Source organism: Muscardinus avellanarius, assembly GCF_963383645.1.
Source record: "Muscardinus avellanarius genome assembly, chromosome: 5".
Taxonomy (NCBI): Eukaryota; Metazoa; Chordata; class Mammalia; order Rodentia; family Gliridae; genus Muscardinus; species Muscardinus avellanarius.
The window spans coordinates 34210525-34231795 of record NC_137790.1 but is presented as its reverse complement, the minus strand read 5'-3'; the positions used below and the strand labels follow the sequence as shown (position 1 = coordinate 34231795).

At 33.6% G+C, this 21271-nt stretch overlaps 1 protein-coding gene across 1 annotated transcript in view; it reads left to right on the top strand.

The window, feature by feature from the left end:
- Positions 1-3604: 3604 nt before the first annotated feature.
- Positions 3605-21271, top strand: part of ROBO1 (roundabout guidance receptor 1) — a gene marked incomplete at both ends in the record, with an annotated part of 827137 nt that continues 809470 nt past the window's right edge. The window contains one exon of the mRNA XM_080696486.1: positions 3605-3713. Within this exon, the coding sequence (XP_080552612.1) occupies positions 3605-3713 (109 nt within the window). The remainder of the gene's footprint in view (positions 3714-21271) is intronic.

Below are 21271 nucleotides of genomic sequence, written 5' to 3'. Positions count from 1 at the left end.
GAATCCCTCTCCAGGTGTATTCTCACAAACTTTGGGACTCTAGGGCTAGAACCTAGAACATATTGGATATTGAATGGATGAATTACAGGAGGCTTTCGATCAGTCCCAATAGCTTCCTTGAGTCTGTTTGTATTTATTAGGATAGTAGACATGAATGTACTAATCATTTTCACTCAGGAAGAGTGAGATTGCTCAACTCTGGCTTAAATCAGAATGTGACTACATAGGCAAATGGAAGAGTACTTAAAATAAGAGGAATGATAAGATGCAGAAGGTCACTTTGGCTTCGTACTGTTTTAAGTCAAAATAGATCTGGACATGTACAGTTTAGGATGTGATGCCAGATAACTGGCTTTATACCAATTCATTATTTTAGAATAGACTCAGTCCATCTGCTGATGATTTCCAGTGCCTTTATGCTAAAAGTTTGCAAATTTGAAAGCTGCTCTTAGGATGTATTTCTAGATCCAGCTTACTGTTTTCATTATTGTGCTTTTTAGATGCTCTCTCAGTGTTCGTGATATAAAAGTTAATATAGAAGGTAAGCTTTTGAGCTTTTCCTAGCATAACATGGACAATAGGAGATCGAGGGTCTGCTTTTATTTGATGAATATGATTGACTTAAGCAAAAAGGTTCTGCTCTTATTTGGTTAATATAATTATCTTAAACAAAAAGAGAATAAGTATAACTGGGATTTTCTATTCATTTGTAACATCCCCTAATACTAGTAGCCAAATGAAACAAGGGGCAACATTTAAATAAATGTCCAGAAAAAGAAATAAATTATCCTGCATCTTTTGGTGTTGTATTTTAATTTTAAATTTTACCTTTCACCTTAATATCCAGAACAAAAGAACATATGCCATTCAGTTCAACAAACTTCTAATATCTTTCATCTATGTGGAACAATTGTTACTGAATTTTGGACATAAAGAAAACATAGACCCCAAAAAGACTTATATACCTGGTATTAAATAAGCACACAAATACACTTAAACTTTAAACTACCATGTTAAAGGTTTTACTTCTAAGAACATAAATTATGAGAAAATTTAATAATTATTTTTGAGAAAATATTAGAAGATAAATTTTGTTAAGTTCTTACGCATTAACCATATTATAAAAAATAGAGATGGAGAAAAGGGGTTTTTTTGTTGTTTTTTTTGTTTTGGGTTTTTTTTTTTTTTTTTTTTTTTTGCAGTACTGGGGATGGAACCCAGGGGCATTGTACCTCCAAGATATACCCCCCAGCCCTATTTTTTTTTGTCTTTATTTATTTTGTGTTTATTTTTTTCTTTTTGTGGTACTGGAGATAGAGCCCAGGGGCATTCTACCTCTGATCTACACCCCCAGTCATATATTTTAGTCTTTATATTTTTTGAAACAGGGTTTCACTGAGTTGCGAAAGGCCTCACTAGATAGCTGAGGCTGTCCATAAATGGTGATCCTCCGGTCTCAGCCTCCCAAATGCCACGCCCAGCCTAAGATATTTTAAGAAAAAAAAATAATAGGTAAAAGACCTGATCATCTGAAACTTCATGTTCTTTGGAAAATGGTGAACTCCTGGTATGACTATATTCTACAGATCATAATAGGAATGAGAAGAAATAAACTGTGTTTCTTGATGCTCCCAATCAATCATATAATTTCTTTTCTGTAATTCCATAGAACATGAATATGGACTTTCATTGTATTTATCTTAGTACATGAAAAAGTGTTTATATAGATAAGTATATACATATATATGTATATGTATATGTGTATATATCCCACTAAGCTTACTTTATTGCTATTATTAATAAATATCTAATACCTTGACAGTATTCAAAGCATATTTCTTGAATCAGAGTATGAAAAATTTCAGTTGAAACCACATTCGATGTATTTTGCCTGATGTACCTTAATGAAAAGTTGAGAGCCAGGCATGGTGGTGCACACTTGTAATCCCAGTGTTTGGGAGGCTAAAACAGGAGGATCATAGTTCGCAGTCAGCCTCTGCTTAGTGAGGGCCTCCTCAACTTAGTGAGACCCTGTTTCAAAATAAAGAATAAAAAATAGGGCTGGGCATGTAGCTTAGAGGTAGAATGTCCCTGGGTTCTATCCCAAATTCATAATTGTATTTCTTTCCCTTTAAAAATTTGGGGATTGCTCATAAGAATCAAAATTTTAGCTTCTTATTTAAAATTGAAATATATGGCAACACTGAAACTGCAAATCACGTGACAACATTCATCTGAAGCTGAGCAGCAGTGCCACCTTCCACAGGGCTTCACAGGGCTTTCTCTGCACATGGCCACAATCTCCACCTGCCCCTTTTGCCTTCCACCCAGTCTATTTCTCCTATTTATGCTACATACTTGCTTGCTATAGACCTTCCTTTTCCCTCTGCTACAAAATAAGGGGCCAACAGTAAATGACACATTATCAGGTATGTGTTTCAAGAATATGTTTTGGCAGCTGTGTGAACTATTTAAGTATAGAAATAGATCAGGTTGTAGAACATTATTATGTGTTTAGCATGATCCAAAAATAGCTTTATGCGCTTGTTAAAATAAATGTACATATACTTTTATTCTATAATGTTCTTGGAAGCATACATTAATTTTATTATGAAAAATAAACTTGCCCCAAAGTAAAATGAGCACCTTATGCCATGTCCATTGAGTTCCAAAATAATCAAGACAATATTTCGACCTGCCCACAGGAAATAAACTTCAATGTGCAACACAGAAAATCTGTGAAAAATCTGTTCAGCTGGTAAGGTGATAAAAATCATTATGCGGGAAGCAGAGGATCTGGAATCTGCCAACCCATATTTACAAAGCAAACAAGTGTTTATGATGCATTGAAAATGATCCTAGAACGTGCTGTGTACATGACGATTTGCCCGCTCCACGGATCTGAGATATTTTTGGAAGATTGTCTTTATACATTATCCTCTGAATACAGAAATTGCACAGTACAAGCTGAGCAGGAAAGATGATTGTTCGCCACTCCCTGTTTTCAGAAGTATTTTTATCATGTCTCAGCAGCAGATATTTATACATCTAATTCCCTCTCCAAAATGTTAGATAGAGCTCTGTTAACAAGTGGATGTTTTTTTTTTCCTTTCCTTAACAGCCACCTCTGATTAAAATGAGGTGTGTTTGCAGTGCCAGAATTGAATATTCTGTTTCATCAAGTACTATAATCCGTGGCACAGAATGGGTAGGTGGGAAAATGCTGAAATCTCAGCTTTTTCCTATTACTGTGTTATGAAAAATGTTGACAAACATTCGGAAAAAGCGAGAGAAGGTAGGAGCAGGTTAGGAACTGATATCTGCAAAAAGACGAAGAAAACTGTCAGCTTCTCTCTCCTGACATGTGTGCTCATATACAGAAGAAGGTTTTATATCCCTTCTAATTTTTTTAAAATTTCCTGCATAATTCAAATGGAAAGCCTGATGAGAACATACCTGCTTTTTTAAAATTTATGGGGAAAAAACAGCGTCGTTGCACTTCTGCTGAATAAAATGACAGGATTGGCTCCAGGTTTCTGTTCCCAGTAAGAGCTTTCAGGTTCGTCTGTGACAGGACTCTCCACAGAGGTTATTTTTACCTGGCATGGCTGTGCTGTTACTGGTGCTGCTGCTCTCGATGGCAGAAATAACTTCTCCTGTGGGTGTCTCGGGCAGAATGAAAGCTGGGTCAAGGTGGAGAGGTGAAAAGAATCGTGAGTAACCAGGATTTCTTACTCTTGGTGCATTTCGTTTCCTGCTTCTTTATATTGAAGAATGCATCTGGACTGCCTAGCTTTGCAGTTTGTAACATTTCTGAGAGGTTGTTTTAGGACATAAAAATAATTTTACACATTAAATATGCATGCAGAATAAATGGGCTCCACCTTCTGTAAGCACCACACATCTGCAATATTGTTCTGGATTTCATTGCAAGAGTTTTGCTTGGCTTTTCTAGTTAACTCTTACTATTCTGGGGACTTGGAAAGACTTTTGGCCATGTAGGTAATTTAACATCACTTCTTTGATATTAAGTTCAAATATGTTACAGATATTTGTGGACATTCAAATTCAGGCTCCGTAATAAAAAAAAAATAAACCTCATATCTGAGCACTTTGGTCTTTGGGTAAGAGGGAAGAAAAATTAGATGTATCAAATATTAAAGATATTCTTCTTTGAGTAACTGAAGAGTTAAGGCTTTATAATTGGGAGTTGATAAGTACATTGTTCTTTCAAGTTATTAACTTATGCATTCTCTCCTTGTAGAAATGCAAGACATCCTAATCTGACCATGAAATGTGTTTGTATATTTAAAAATCAATAATAACACTACTATTTTTTTCATTTAGAACTAAATCTATTTGTGTTAACAGGAGATGAAAGTGGACTTGACCCCTTTTTTTGCCTTTGAAATAATTAGTCCAAACACAATTTTTTTCCGCCTTGTCATTCCATAGGACACCACAGGTGAAAAGGAGTGTGTGTGTGTGTGTGTGTGTGTGTGTGTGTGCGCGCGCGCGCGCGCGCGCGCGCGCGCGCACACACACACCTTTGTGCCTTTGCAAGTATGTAAATCTTACAAGATGCATTCCTCTTATTCAAGCTTGGAAGTCCCCTTTTCTCTATTTTTAAAAGGGAGGGAGAACAGAGGAGAGAGAGAGAGAGAGAGAGAGAGAGAGAGAGAGAGAGAGAGAGAGAGAGAGAGAGATGAATCCCAGAATTAGCTTAGAAAAAGGGAATGCATCCTCTACAAGTTGGTGAATGTTTAGAAGAGGTATGCCAGTAGACTTATTTTCCTGGAACTTCGTCCAGAAGACTAAAAGTAATCTTCAACTTAATTTCTAAGGAAATGACTTTTGTGTTAATCTTGCTTTGGCTATTTTGCGTTCTGTTTTACTGACTGGAGTGGGTGGTGCAAAGCTCTGATGGAGAGGTCAAGGGTTCTGCAGGCCTCACAGGCTGCAGCCACTAGATACTGAACTCGGTCTGCTTCTACTTGATTGCACAGCACCCCGTAACACTGGCCTTTTATCACCTTTTTTTGTTATATCTTTCTTTGTTATTTTTCTTTTTCCTTTAATCTCTCTTTTCTCTCCTTCTTATGATCAGAAAAGACTTGCCTATATGTCTGGGAGTCATGACATCAAAATCATAAAATATTGATATTATTGACTAGTCTTCTTTGGACATAGGGCCTGCCTCAGTGTTCTCACAGTGAAGTTCAAATCCTGTGTTCCACTGGAAAACAGTAGAGAAGGCATTCAAAGTCAAAGATTCATCAGCTACTATGCAAATTAGACTTAAATCTAATCACTGTAGTTTGTATATTATAATTGTGTGTGTGTGTGTGTGTGTGTGTGTGTGTGTGTGTGTGTGTGTGATACTGGGGATCAAACCCAGGAGCATTTTTCCTTCAAGCTACCCCAACTTCATGTTATATTTTATTTTGAAACAAGGTCTCACCAAGCACTTAGGGACTTGTTAAATTGCTGGTGCTGGCCTTGAACCTGCAATTCTCCTGCCAAGTATTGAGATTACATACACACACCATCATAACCTGTAATTAGATTTTTTTACTTATCTAGCCATACACTTTTTAATATTTTAATATCCAGTGTATTAAAAGGCATTAATAGAAATCCTAAGAAAGCAAGGATGGATAGGATCACTTTTACTTAAATATAAGAAAATTTATTCCCCAAGTAAAATAGCTTGCTCTGGGGCATTAACATAGTCAATAGCACAGAGACACAGCTCTCTATAATACAAATGTTGATATTTCCAATCCAGTGTTATTTCTTTGCACAAAACTCCCACAAAGAGCAGTATGACTGTGGGAAACTCAGCCTTCGTCTCCGCAATAGCTCTGAAGCCACATTTAAGGTAATATTAATCAGTTTTAGTATACTCAAGATGGAACTCCTTCAAATGGTCATTTCCAAATTCTTCCTTCGAGTTGAACTTAAGTGTTTCTAAAAAAAAAAAAAAAAAAAAAAAAAAAACTACAAATAACACCATTAAGAATTCCCAAACATTTAAAATATTAGCATTAAGGAAATGATGCTTGGAAAAAGTTAGAAGTAGAGTAGGGTGGGGAAATTGTGATTAAACAATTGTTCTCGATGTAGAGATAAATTTTTATATTTTTAGATGATTTGACTTCCCAAGAGGTAATTGAAGTTTTAAATTTCCTCCATTATGATCACTGTAGTTGCCTCTGATGCCAAAGAAACAAAGTAGTGGCCGTGTAGTATCTTATACACCTATCCATCAAGTAAAAATCTGAGAAAAGTCAAACAAAATAATCAAAAGACCTCCTTGCTTTGAAGAGAATGGATCAGGAATGTGGAGGAAATTCATTGAGAATTTTCCAACAGACACATTTCCTCTGGACACAGATTAATTAATTCCAACAGTGAGAAATTTGTGACAGAAAGCTTATATTCAACCTAATAAATCTTCTTTGAAGAAATTGTAAAATATATTTAGACACATTCAATTCACTTCATGAATTGAGAGTTACATAGTATATTGAAAATGGCAGGGATAAATGTCAGGATATGATATCTCAATCAGAGTTTCCAATTTTCAAAGAATATCAAGTCACAGTGTTTGGTGTGGATCAGAAGTTCTAAGAATTTTTTTTATTATTTTTTGCCTATATCAGAGATTTTACAAATCTTTTTGTGATATTATATTTATGGACTTCTAAAATCCCCCAAATGATCTCAGTGATTGTTAAAGGCATTTCTTCTCTTCAAAATGGATTGTACTTCTGTCCTTTGAAAGACTGCAGTGCACATAAGCATTACCTTTTTGTACATGGGCTCAGTAGTTACAACTTAATTTCATATTTGTCCACCTTTTACCATGTTTATCATTTTGCGTATTTCTTAAAGTTTTGAACTCATAGAGTGCATTCTTTGTAACATCAAGTAGAATGTGTGACACATTGTAGAAATTCAAGTTACCTGATTAAATTGACTCTTCAAATTCCAATCAAATATGAAAATATAAATTAGTATATTATATAAATTTAACTATGTAAAATTATTGGATATATTACCCTACAACCAATATTTATATACAAATATATCCATAAAAATATTAGTTATAGCTATAACAGGTTAAGTGTTATGACATATTTAATTATATCAGAAAAGAAAATAGTTTAAAGTAAAATATGGAAATTTGAAGTATATATAGTAGATCCCATATAACTTAATTATTTTCAAGCATTAAAAGTTATTTTTAAATAGTAACATGGATATTTCTTAAAATGTAAAATTGGTTACAAAGACAGGATGTCCAGGTTTATGTTAATTATGATCTAAAAACAATAAATCATAAATGGCCCTCTCAGATTAAAAACAACTACCTTTATTCTCAATCTGCCAGTTCTGCTTTTATAGTATTTATCAGTATTTGAACCTATACCATGTATTTGTTTAAATATACATCTCTAAACCAAAAGAATATAAAATTTCTACAGGCAGAAAATTTGTGTTCTTTATTGCTTATCCATTTCTAGGTAATTTCTGAGAAATATATTTTTTCATTGAATATTTATAGATTGAATAATAGATGAAGAAAAATTTGGTTAAAGTATATGAACTGAATTAAGAAGAGTTTATTCAATATTGAGATTATGTAGTATCTACTACTAATTTTAAAGAACTTTTTGAGTTTTTCTATTTTTAATAAATTATTTTAAAAATATCAAATAATCTAATAAAAGACTGAAACATAGGAAGCACATGATTTGATTGCAACCTTCTATTAAAATATCAAATCTTATAAAAGAAGAATAAGTATCTAGTTCACAGAACTGCCACCACAATATGACAGGAAAAGAAAATTGGTTTAAAAGGGAATATTGGTAATAGAAATATAACAATTTCACTACATATCAAATTTTATTTGGGTTTATAAAATGTGCTTATATTTTTAATTTTTAAATTAGATAATAACTAAACAATAAATTAAATATTATATTAATATCTACTTACCTTATTACTTTGTAAAATATTCATGAGTTATCTTTTACAAATTTATATATACATACACACATACTAAGAAAACAACTCTAGTAGTGAAATCTATTAGGGAAATGGTAGATTTCTACTAAACTATTAAATAGTAGATACCTACTAAAACAGTACCTGTGAAATAATAATCTAAGTAGGTAAGAACACAGGATAAAAGTTACTGTCTGAATGAAATTCAGTATCCAGTAATGACCTGGAGAACATTTTACTAAGGAAGCAAAATCTATTTTTCAGTACTCAACATAATAAGTGGCATAAACTTGTATGACTTCATCTTTTCCCAAAGTTGATATAGGCAGAATTTCAGTATAATTTTTTTAAATCTTAGTATATTTTCAGGAATATAAAGTCCCATAACTGTGATCTTATGAACGTCATCAATTTATTGTTACTTAGAATGTCATTATGAATGCTGCAAACACCCAGATGATCTTTTCTAGTCTATAATTTCAGATGACATGAATATGTTGATAATTCTATGTTTCTACCTTCTTATCAAAATTTCAGGTGAAATTGTAAAACTATATGGGAAGAAAAAAGCATTATGTATTTTTTTAAAAAACTGGATCGTATTATTGAAATTACAATTTAATTGGGAAATCCCCAGGACTTGGAGAAAAGGTGAAATTCCCATATAGATGTTCAAAATATGAATTTTATTGTTTTTATACTTTTATTGCTGCAGTATAACCTCACATAATGGGACTCAAAGCGACATAACATACATGCACATATTGCTTGGTGTATTTCCCTCCATATACCCCACCTTCATTCATATGTTAGTGAGATTGGTAGAAAAACTTTGTAATGGAGGAAACATTTGAACTGTTCCCTTCCTCAATCCTCATTTTTATTCTTGACATTATATTTGTAAACTTAGACACATATTTCCAAGAACAACTTGCAGTAGCTGAAACACCCTATGTTTAATTTAAACAGCCCTATTCATACATATAACCAACTACTGTGAAGACCTCAGACACACACTGTATCTTCTCAATAATCTGGCCAAAACTTCTGTCTTCTGGGGGAGAAAAATCCCTCCATAAATACAACACATTATATTTCTTATTTTGACATTTATTTTTAACATTCATTTCTAGCATTTTTCAATATACACTCTATGGTTATTTCTAACCATCTGTTCTTTTTCTTCTGTCACTGCCTACAGGTCAAGTGTTATATGCAGAATTTTTTGAAGTGTTACAAATATTCAAGGAGGGTCCTTCAGTGATGTCCTGAGATCATTTATAATATTTTTAAATCTTTAGGAAACTTAGCTACCATTGTTATTTTTCTAATTTTGTGTTTCATCTTTGCCACTTTATTCACACTATTTTATACCATACAATTTCCCAACAGCTTGATACTCCCCACCATTTATTCCTCTTCTTTAAAAATACTGGTTTTAAAAAGCTAGGAGCCATTTAAATAGGCTAGTGAGTTTCTTAATTGAAAAAGAATCTGTTTGTATTTTTATATTTTGTCTATTTCCTTCTCTCCTAACTTATTTTATTTTATGAAATTTGAGAACTCTTTCAATAAGGACATATCATGGTCAATAAATTAAAATAGTATACCACTTTGATTCACTATGTACAGTTACAAAAGAATCAATTTTTTGTTCATTTTTTTGTCCGGTGGGAAAATATTCTTGTAATGTTGATCATACAATGAAATTGATCCTAAAACAATAAACAAATTTGGAGTGAACTAAAATAAAAGTTGTGAGTTACCTTCAGGCAAGGATTAGAATCTAAGGTTCCCTAAAGCATTAGTCTGAAGCCTACAGAACATTACAGACAACTGGGAAAGAGGAGAAACTGATAGAATTTGCCAGCAAGCATCCAGAGTGACTGAGCCCTATCAGAGAAAGAATCATGTGCTTCTTGGAAGATATTTTTACAAAGCGGAACTGGATGTCATAACAACGGTCACTACATTCTTTACAGAGCATATCTCCCTTTCTGTAATCATTTGAGATACCAGTTGTAGTAGAAAGGTAGAGAGCTCATGCATTATGTTAGTAAAGGTCATAAAACCAGAGAGGATTACCTTCAGATCATGAGACCTTAAAATTTTACAATAGGTTGTAGTGAAATTCAGGAAAATCCATCACATTATTTTCATGGGGCACACCCTGGTGTTGCATATTCATGTCATTTATGGCATGATATTTGGTGGTAAAATAATATTTATTCTGTCACTAATTCTTTGAAAGTTTTATAGTTAAGAGGTAAGACCATAACTTAAATGGGACAATAAGTCTGAGACAAGATGATGAAGAATATATAGAAGTTATTATTTTCATAATTTTAGCAAGAAAGTAACTGAATTTAAAAGAATGTGATTATATATGGATGTATATTCACACACATACATACATACATACACCATTTCTCTAAAGTAAGGTTTATTTTAGCTGAGGCCATTTAATATTCACTAAAATAGCAGGTGTTTTAAAAATCAGGTGAATGATTTAATTAAATGGACAGTAAGTATATGTGTTATAGACAATGCAATTATTATTTAGCAACATTGGCCTCTACATTGAAGCAATGCACTTCTATTTTCCCTGCATCCCCTTCCATTTGGTCAGTACCTGATGGCCCAGGAAACTAAGTTTAACCGATGAGCCATCTTGAGTAGCTGACACCAAATCACTTTCTACTTCCAATAAATCAAAGCAACTTATTGCTATTCTATTTTTCCAAATGCCATGACTTTCGTCTGAGGATAAATGCAAATACCAGATGATAAGAACTTTACAGTTAATTAAATTTCTAAGACTGAGACTTAATTTTTCTTGCCTATTTAGCATTTTCTTTTGCATTGAAATTCTAATATACAATTATGGTGAATATACTTGTGTGTATATTTGTGTATATACACAAATACATGTGCATATATGTGTGCATATACACAAATACACACACAACTATATATACACAACAACTATATATACACACAAGTATATATATATATATATATGTGTGTGTGTATACGTATATACATATATATTTCTATATATACTTATACAGAAATAAAATGATATAGAAGTAGATATCAGATATATCTTTGCCACAAAGGTCAATAATTTCAAGCTGTAGCAGATAAAGGGAAAGTGAAGTCCTTGATCATACACATTCCAATGGACCTTTTTTTGTTGCATGGTCCTGTAGTCTTGAATCTGGGGACCAGGAGCAAGTGCTCAGCTGTTCCATAGATGCTTAAGTAAACAGCTGAACTCAGCTGTCATGCACATGAATAGAAAAGTAGTTCTCCAGGTAATCCACTCTCAAACTTTCTACAGTGAAAGGTTAAAACTCTGCAGAAGCATGATATCAAACAGTAAGAACAACAACAACTTTAATTCCATCTTGATAAAAGTCATGGGCATTAAATCTATACAGGTATTATGAAAAGGTGAGTAATCTAACAGGATGAACCTTAATCTTAGAAAACTCAGCATTATTTTGGCTTCTGCTACAGAGAAACAACCCTAAATTATTCCAGCATGAGCCTTTTGACTATCTCCTTTATAATTCCAATATAACTTTTTAGTTCTAACAAATTTGTTCATAATTTTGAAAGATGCTAAAAGAAAGATAATCTATACAATGTTTTGTTTTCTTTATGGTACAGATGCAATCCAACACGTTTTCTCATTTTATTTATATTAGTTGACTACAATTTTCCAGTTGACTTTGATTTTAAAATCAGATATTTGAACTCATAAAACTTTATCCCAAGGGTAGAATGAAACCACACCTAATAATGTAATGTTTTTGGAACTTTCTATTTTGGGGGGAAAAAAAGACAAGTTAAAATTTTATCATTCTTTAGTCCTTCTTAGAAACTACTTATTATATGCCATTTGAAATTGTTTCTAGGTTACAGAAGTGTTAAAATTTTTATATGCTAGAACTCAGTTGGTTTCGGAGAGTGTGATGGGGAGAGCAGTGTGCCTAGGGAAGTGTGGTAGTGAATATATCTCTACTGTAACTTGTTCAAAGTCCCTGCCTAAGTCACCACATTTTTCTCCTTTGAATCTAACACCCTCATCATCATTATCTTCAAACTCTGTCAATTTGTAAATTAATGTAAGACAATGCCAAGCAGGCTCAAATTTAGTGCAGTTTTAAATCACCTCTCGTTTTTAATCATGAAAAAACAATCCTTGAAATTATTAGCATTAAAAAATCTAGTCTTGTTATATTTCCCTCATCAGAAATAAACAGGGAGGGTGGGAAGGACTGGGGCTTCTGTGAAATAAGGTGTTATAACTGAAAATTCAATTAAGGGAAAGTGAACAGATGTTTGAACATATCTTTGGCAGCCCATTAACCTGAAGCATAAATAGAGGTGGTGATCATAGAGTAGCTTTGTAATGGGAACAAGGTCTCACTGCAAATGAAATTTCCTCCATTAATGAAGTGAACCCTTATGAAAATAACCACCAAAATCATTTCCCTATAAAAAGTAACTTGTAATTTAGAGAAAAAAGATGATCAATCTAGTCTCAAATTTAACCTGGGGGAAAACAGTCAAGAAGCTTCCAATCTGTTTCAAAATCCTTATTTTACATGAAGGCTGTAAGAGGAGGTACCTTTCTAACAGATCAACCAAAGTGCAAACCTAATCCTGTCATGAGCCCTCTGGGTCTCTCTTTTTATTTGTTAAGTAAGGGTAACAATACGTTCTTTTTTCACAAGCTATGGAGATTTTTTTAAATGCACATAAAGTTTTGACACAAAAGTATTTACATACTAGTGATTCTGATTATCTTGTTTTGATTATTAATATTAAATTCTGATCCATTTAAAATGACCCTCTAGACCGGGCGTGGTGGCGCACACTTGTAATCCCTGTGCTTGGGAGGCAGAGACAGGAGGATCACGCAGATTCGAAGCCAGCCGTGCGCGCTTGTTTAGGAGACCCTGTTTCCAAATAAAAATGTAAAAGAATGGGGTGGGGATCGGGTGGGGGCTGACTGGGCGATGTGTGCATGTATGTCTACAAAAAGTTTGTATCCCACTATGATATATGAATACAGTGCACCAATAAAAAATTTTAAAAAATGTAAAAATAGGTCTGGGAGTGTAGTCCGGAGGTAGAAGGGCTTCCAGGAACCCCAGTACCACCAAAATAATAATAATAATAATTAATAATAATAATAATAATACCCTCTATATATTGAACAAACTTGTATGTAATATTTGTCAAGAGATAGTTATTCCCTGAGAGCATATTCCTTGACTTGTACAGAACTCAGCTCACAGTGTGAAATGGAAAATTATACCTTAAAAATTTCAGTGAAGTAACGGTGATACACACACACACACACACACACACACACACACACACACACTATGATGGATAATATCAATAAACAATTTGATTACTTTTTTTTGGTAGTACTCAGGATGGAACCCTTCCACCTCCGGGCTACACTCCCAGACCTATTTTGTATTTTATTTGGAAACTGGGTCTCTTAAGCCAGCGTGGCTTCGAACCTCCAGGATCCTCCTGTCTCTGCCTCCCAAGCACGGGGATTACAAGCATGCGCCACCACACCCAGCTAAGTTGATGATTTTTAAGAAAAAAATTTAGAAATGTATTTTAGTGAAATAATCCTTTCCATATTGAAAAAGTCTATTACAATCAAACTGAAAATCTAATATTAATTATGTTTACTTTCTCTTTCACATAAATCAAAAGGCACTGTAGTAAAGCTCAAGAAAGACAACTACTTTGTATTTTGAAATTTTAACTTTAAAAAATATAAAACACATTGAACATGAGGTTATATTTCAAAAATTAAAAGACTCAAAATATGGTTGATGAATATAAATTAGAATATTAGAAGTGTGTATAGACACACATATTGCCAATATATATATAGTTTCCAAATATTATTTCTCTTTGAAAGGAAACTTGAAAGAGTAATTAGAGTTCTAATAAGAGCAGGATTCAATCTTGACTATGTATTTTCATTTTATGTGCTATAAATTATTGCAGATTTCTTGGTTTTACTTGAAGAAAACCTGCATTCTTTTCTTGGCACTCATTTTGTATAGTACACTGAGTGAACTGGTCACTGCTTCATAATGGTCTTGCATTTGTGTTTACAAATACACACCGAATGTATGTAACAATTTTAAGTTGTTTGAATTCTTTCAGGAACTTAATTAATCAAAACATTTCCAACTTAAGAGAACATAGCTCTTCCTCTTCTTCATCTGAAACCATTTATGTGACATTAACCATTCCCTAAGCACTTTATTTTCCCCTCTATTATTATAGATATGTATGACTAAAGAAATAGATTCAATTCACATTTATACTGTTTGTCCTCAAATAATTCTAAGTGCTTTGTTCTGCAAAATATAGAAATTTGAATATCAATTTCATATCTTTTAGCTTTAAACTACAGCTAACTGTAGCATCTTCACATTAAAACCCAATATAGAAATACATCTTAAGAGAATGGTCCTTAATAAATAATAAATTCCTTAGTAAATGAATGGCCAAACATTCTAAAAACATTAGGCTTGCAGAAATTCGAGCTAATTGTTTTTAATATTTTTTTTAGAATCATTTACCTGAGTATGGCTTGGCTTTCTGAATTAAAAGATAATTGAAAACGATTCTCCCGAACCCATTAAGATGTATGACTGCAATACACCAATAAAAATATAAAACTCAGCTGGGCGTGGTGGCACATGCTTGTAATCCCCTCGCTTGGGAGGCTGAGACAGGAGGATCAATCACATGGGTTCAAAGCCAGCCTCAGCTACTTAGTCAGGCTCTCAGCAACTTAGTGAGACCCTGTTTCCAAATAAAGTATAAAATAGGTCTGGGAGTATAGCCTGGAGGTAGAAAGCCTCTGGGTTCCACCCCAATACCACCAAAAAGATAGATAGATAGATAGATAGATAGATAGATAGATAGATAGATAGATAGATAGATGATAGATAGGATAGATAGAGATATAGATCTCATTTTGGATTTTGTTATTGTCTCAGATTCAAATACTAGTATATAAATATGGTGTTGGCCTTTAAGAATATTTTATTGGCTGGGTGTGGTGGTGCACACTTGTAATCCCCGTGCTTGGGAGGCAGAGACAGGAGGATTGAGCTGGTTCAAAGCCAACCTTGCTGGCTTAAGAGACCCTGTTTCCAATTAAAAATATAAAATGGGTCTGGGAGTGTAGCCCAGGAGTAGAAGGGTTTCCAGGAACCACAGTACCACCAAAAAAAATATTTTATTGGTGGATTATAATTATAAAAAATAGTAGTATTATATAGTATATATTCACTAATATATCTGTACCTACACATAATAATTTAGTCAAATTCATTTCCATATACCTCTTTTCCCTTGCTTTCTCTATCCCTGTAAGCCTCAATATCTGCTTTACTAGTCTCTCTTCTATTTTAATGAGATACCATTTGCCTCCCCCCTGTTATATCTCTAGCTTATACATCTGAGAGGAAACATGTGTCCCTTGTTTTCTGAATTTGGTTTATTTCATTCCACATGATGTTCTCCAATCTTATCTACTTTCCTACAAATTTTCTATAAACTCATTCTTATTTATGGCTCAGTAAAACTCCATTGTGTGTATAACACATTTTCTTTATCCACTCATATTTTGATGGACACCTTAGACTGGTTCCATAACTTGGCTGAAGTGAACAGGGGTATCCATGCATTGATATAATATGCTGACTTTAATTTTTTAGGATAAATTCCCAGTAGTGACTTTTAATTTGTCCTCTGCCAAGGATTTGATAAATATTTAATAACTAGTAATCATTGATTATGAAATTCTTTCTTTTGTCAAATGTATTTTTAAAACTAATATTTATTTCAAGATAAATAAATCCACAAAAATTAGGGGAAACTACAGGATATCTTAGAATTACTTTTACCAAATAATTGACTTAAGAGAATGCATCAATTTACATTTATATTTTTGCCAGTTGACTACAATTTCAACATAGATTTTTAAAGAGCAAATATTATCTTTTCCCCCTTTAAATGTAATCTATTTATGTGAAGAAACATATTTTTAGAACATATTTTCTCAGTGTGAAGCCTATACTATATATAATGACAGCATTCTAACAAAGTACTTGAAAACTGAGTTCTAATCCTTGACTACTAATTTAAAAATTATCTATAGAGAAAATACTGAAATGTACTCTTAAAGTTTATAAAGTGAAGTTTATCGAGTAAAGCTTCAAAGTGCAAATGTTAAGCCTGGCGTGACGGCACATGCCTGTATTCCCAATACTTGGGAATATGAGCCTGGAGGATCACAGGTTTGACCAAAGCCTCAGCAATTTAGAGAGGCTCTCAGTAATTTAGCAAGCCTCTGTTTAAAAATAAAAAATATAAAATGTGCCAAATGTATCTTAAAGAGAGAAAACCTCTAGGTTCAGTCCCCAATGTCTCACACACACACAAAGTACAAATATTTAGGTAAAGAGGGCAAGTAAAATATTTTTTACAGGAAAAAAATGAAATGTGAGGTTAATTTGGGGAATTCATGTTTTTATTCAAGTGTCTACCTCAAATAATGTAATTAGAATATATGTTTCACTAATATTAACACTTGTTAAATATGCAATGATGTGAGTGTGTGTGAAGTTTATAGATGTACTATTTTATAAAGTTGCACTGTAAATTGATTTTAAAGTTTAGAAAATATTTTTAACTCTGGTGTTCATGTATAGGAAATAGTGCAAACCCTTTTTAATTCATGTTAGCTGATTGCAATATTTTTCTGATTTAGTAGTTTGGCTGAGAACTCACATTTACCATATTTTGAAATTATTTTACATTTGGTGGCATAATTTGGAGAACTGATCAACCCACAACAAGCTTTCATGAATAAGTAATAAAATATGAAACCAGGGGTAAATGTGCACCCAGTAAAGCTCAATCTTATGAGTTCTGCTTTTCCACACAAGACTCTAGTATAAGCAAATCAGCAATGTTGGTATTTAATGTCATTTGTGGATCATGTTTAGAAAAACATTATAAAAATTCTATCGTGATTTAAAAATTTGAGGACAGAAAATAAGGTTATTTCATAGTTACATACATGTAAATTCTGTGTGTGTGTAAAATGAAATGGAGAAATATAAAACTCCTCTCATGTTTGCTCAATGCAGTGAACCCATATTATCTTCTGTCAAACTGAAAGCATCAGGTTATTTTTTCCTATTAAAACAATATTGATGTTTTAGGCAAATTTTATAGAGTGTTAGATGCATCATAATTTTTAAGTCTATAAATAATTTAAAATACTCTGGCAGTCCTCATAAGTAAACGTGTCTATGCCAAAGAATGAATAATCATCATTTGTTTAATAATATATGTTACACGGGATACATTCATTCACTAAACAAATAACAAATCTGAGCAACAATGAGAATATGAGTGATGCTCTTATTAGAGGAAAGCTTTCCCAAAAGAGGCCACATTGAATGCAAAGGGTTGGACGTTGAGATTGTACAAAGCATAACCTTGGAAATGTGACACAAGGTCAGCACTCTCGTGGAACAGAGAGAGGGTGAGTAGGAACAGACCATGTAGGGCCTGATAAGCTAGTGTAAGAACTCAAGATTTGGGCTGGGCGTGGTGGCGCACGCCGGTAATCCCCGCACTTGAGAGGCTGAGACAGGACCATCGCACAGGTTCACAGCCAGCTTCACCTGAAGAGACCCTGTTTACAAATAAAATATAAAATAGGTCTGGGAGTGTAGCCCAGTGGTAGAAGGCCCCTGGAGTCCATCCCCAGTACCACCAAAAAAAGAAAAAAAAAAGAATTCAAGATTTTGTGCAAGGCCTGGTGGTGCATACCTCTAATCCTAGAAATTGAGATGCTGAGAGGGGAGAATCACAAGTTCGAAGCCAGCACACACTTAGGGAGGGGAAACCCTACTGGAAATTTTTTTTTAAAAAAAGGCTGGATTGTAGCTCAGTGGTAAAACACTTCTGGTTTCAATCTCTAGTAACACACACACACACACACACACACACACACACACAGAATTTGAGATTTGAATCAGAATGGGATGTGATGTCACTGGAAAATTTGGAACAGAAGAATAAAATGATCTAACACTCCTACGTGACCACTCTGGATTTGTATATATACATACTTACAGCCTCATGCATTTCTCTGTTTACTGCCCATCTCAAGGGAGCAACAAACACACACAGCCACAGACATGGAAATCTGTTAGCCATCAGAAGCCCCCACTCTCACAAGCAGAACTGTGTACCAGAACCTGTTCTCTTTCTCCACACAGCCCTTGGTTTTTGTTAGAACAATTTACTCTTCATAAGACTGGAATTTTTTGTAAGGAAGATTTCACCCCAAAAGAGAGGAAAAATTGATTAAATAGGATAAAAATTATGCTTTTTATTCACATAAACTACAATACAGCTATCCTATTAAAAATTTCATTGAGAGATATGATTGATACAAAAATATCTAAGAGACTTCCTGTGGTTGGCAATAAAAAACTATTGAGAGTCACTACTCTTAAGAAAATTTTGCAAAATTACAGGGGCAAATTATTACTGTAATTATCAATGAAACATTGCTGCCATGATTTAGTGAGTTGAGATCAGAAATATTTCATGTACCCATATTGAGCAGTTTTCCAAAAAGGAATATGTCATATTGATTCAATATTACTTTCAGTATGCAGTTTAAGAGAAGTTATAAATTTTTTTTTGGTGGTATTGGGAGTAGAACCCAGGGGCTTTCTACCTCTGGGCTATACTCCCAGACCTATTTTATATTTTATTTGGAAACAGGGTCTTACTAAGTTGCTGAGAGCCTCACTAAGTAGCTGAAGCTGGCTTTGAACCTGTGCAATACTCCTTTCTCCGCCTCCCAAGGGCTGGGATTACAAGCATGAGCCACCATGCCCAGCAAATTTCTTTTCTTTTTAAAGCTATAGATTTGATTGCAATATTAATTTTCTTTATTTATATCATAAAATGTATTGCTACTTGAAACTGTTAAACTCATGGATGCTCATTTCAAAACAATTAAAAAATATATGAGCTAAAAAAAACTTTGAAATATCATGTTGAGAAATTCTTTTAGGGAAAACTTCTTTTAATTACCTGATCCTAGAAGCTAGTTCTGCTTTCTGCAGTAATTCTTCCTTTATCACAACCTTGCAAAAAGAGAAACGTTTGTATTTATTTTACCCAGAAATCACATCATAGGCAAAGGTGAACTTTTTTTATTGGACTCAGTAATAACATATGTTTGTATCAATACCAGTCTCTACCTATAAATGTCATGTTCCTAGTGATTCTACATGTAGGTACAAACATCTGTTTTATTATGTCTTCAATATATACATATCTAAGAGTCACATACTGAAATATATATGACTTCAATTCAGTTTTTCTTTTGTTTTTCCAGTTATATATATCATTTTGTATGTAGATGTATAATAGTTATGTGATAGTTTTTACAGATATGGCACACATTCAGGGTAATAAAAGGGATGTATCAGGAAGGATAAGCCAAGACAGAACTAGCAAGAGAAACACAGAGCAGAGGAGACACCTCTTGATTCTTTAATTTGCAGGAATTATATGACTGAAGAAAAGTTTTCTTTAAAACAAAAATTCTTATTCTAACACAAGCAGACAGAAATTTGGGAATGAATAACTAATAATAATTACAAGCTAATATAATAAGAAATTTAAAAAATCTTCCCTTCCTAGCTGCTATTTGCTAGCTATATGTGATATTTTAAAAATATCAAGTGAGCTGGGCATGGTGGCTCACGCTTGTAATCCCCGTGCTTGGGAGGCGGAGACAGGAGAATTGCGCAGGTTCGAAGCCAGCTGCGCTGGTGTAAGAGACCCTGTTTCCCAATAAAAATATAAAATAGGTCTGGGAGCATAGCCCGGAGGTAAAAGGGTTTCCAGGAACCCTAGTACCATCAAAAGAAAAAATACATCAAGTGTACACTTTTCACACTTTGGACCAATGAAGTCCTGTTGTTAATGTTAAATCTATTACAAATTATTTAAATTTTACAGAAAAACCAGGCAATTTTTTTATTTTTACAGATGAAGAAAACCAGAGAGAGTTAAGTGCTGTAGACTAAAGAGTCATTGCTAGGAAGTCGTGAAGCCAGAATCTAACTATCAAGCACTTGACCAAAGCTTTATCTTGGTCAGCTAGGTGGCTGGCTTTAGCTTTTCTGTTCTCTAAATGTTCCTTATTTTTTAAAATATATTCAAGTGTACTCTGTCTCAGGCTTACTGGCTACTGATCATTTTTCTCTTTGACTAGCTTCTTATTCGTTGAATTGCCTATTTTGAATTTAAGGTGAATCTACTAATTGCTATTTCTTGAATAAGTGAAGATTTATATCTAAGAAGTTGTATCTAACCACTTTTTAAAGCTGTTCTTATAGCCAGGCACAGTGGTGCATCTATATTCCCAGCTACCTGGGAGATTGAGGCAGGAAGATTGCCAGAATCTAGGAGTCTGAAGACAGCCTGGACAACATAATGAGACCATGTCTCTTTACAAAACAAATGTTTGCCAGAGCATTTAAATTGGCCGACCTAATGTTACAACTACTTCAATATTGTCAAATGTAAACAGGAATCCTTAAATAAAGTGGTGCAATTTTGTACAACTTAGCATCAGTAGTTCAAGAAATTTAGATTGCCATACCAAAAACTATGATTTAAATAAATCTCATCCAATCCTTTTCAGATGCTTTGCTAAAACTAGACAATCTTGAAAAGTTTTCTCCCATATCAAAGATGCTGAAATACTTATTGACTGAAAAAAAAAAGGAAGGTATTGATCTTTCTGCATGACAGGTAGTGAGTGTGCCTGGCTTCTGAGCTATAGTCAAGTCTTGATTTGCATCTCTCTGATTGCTAATAATGTTGAGCATTTTTACTGCATTTATTAGCCATTTGAATTTCTTCCTTTGTGAAATGTCTATTTAGTTCACTTGCCCTTTTTTGATTTTGTTATTTGTTTTCTTAGTGTCAAGTTTCTTGAGTTCTCTGTATATTCTAGATATTAGTCCTCCACTGGAGGAGTCATTGGCAAAAATCTCCTATTCTGTTAGCTCTCAGTTGAAATTCTTGATAGGTTCCTTTGCTGTACAGAAGCTCTTGATTAATAATTATGGAAAACACACAC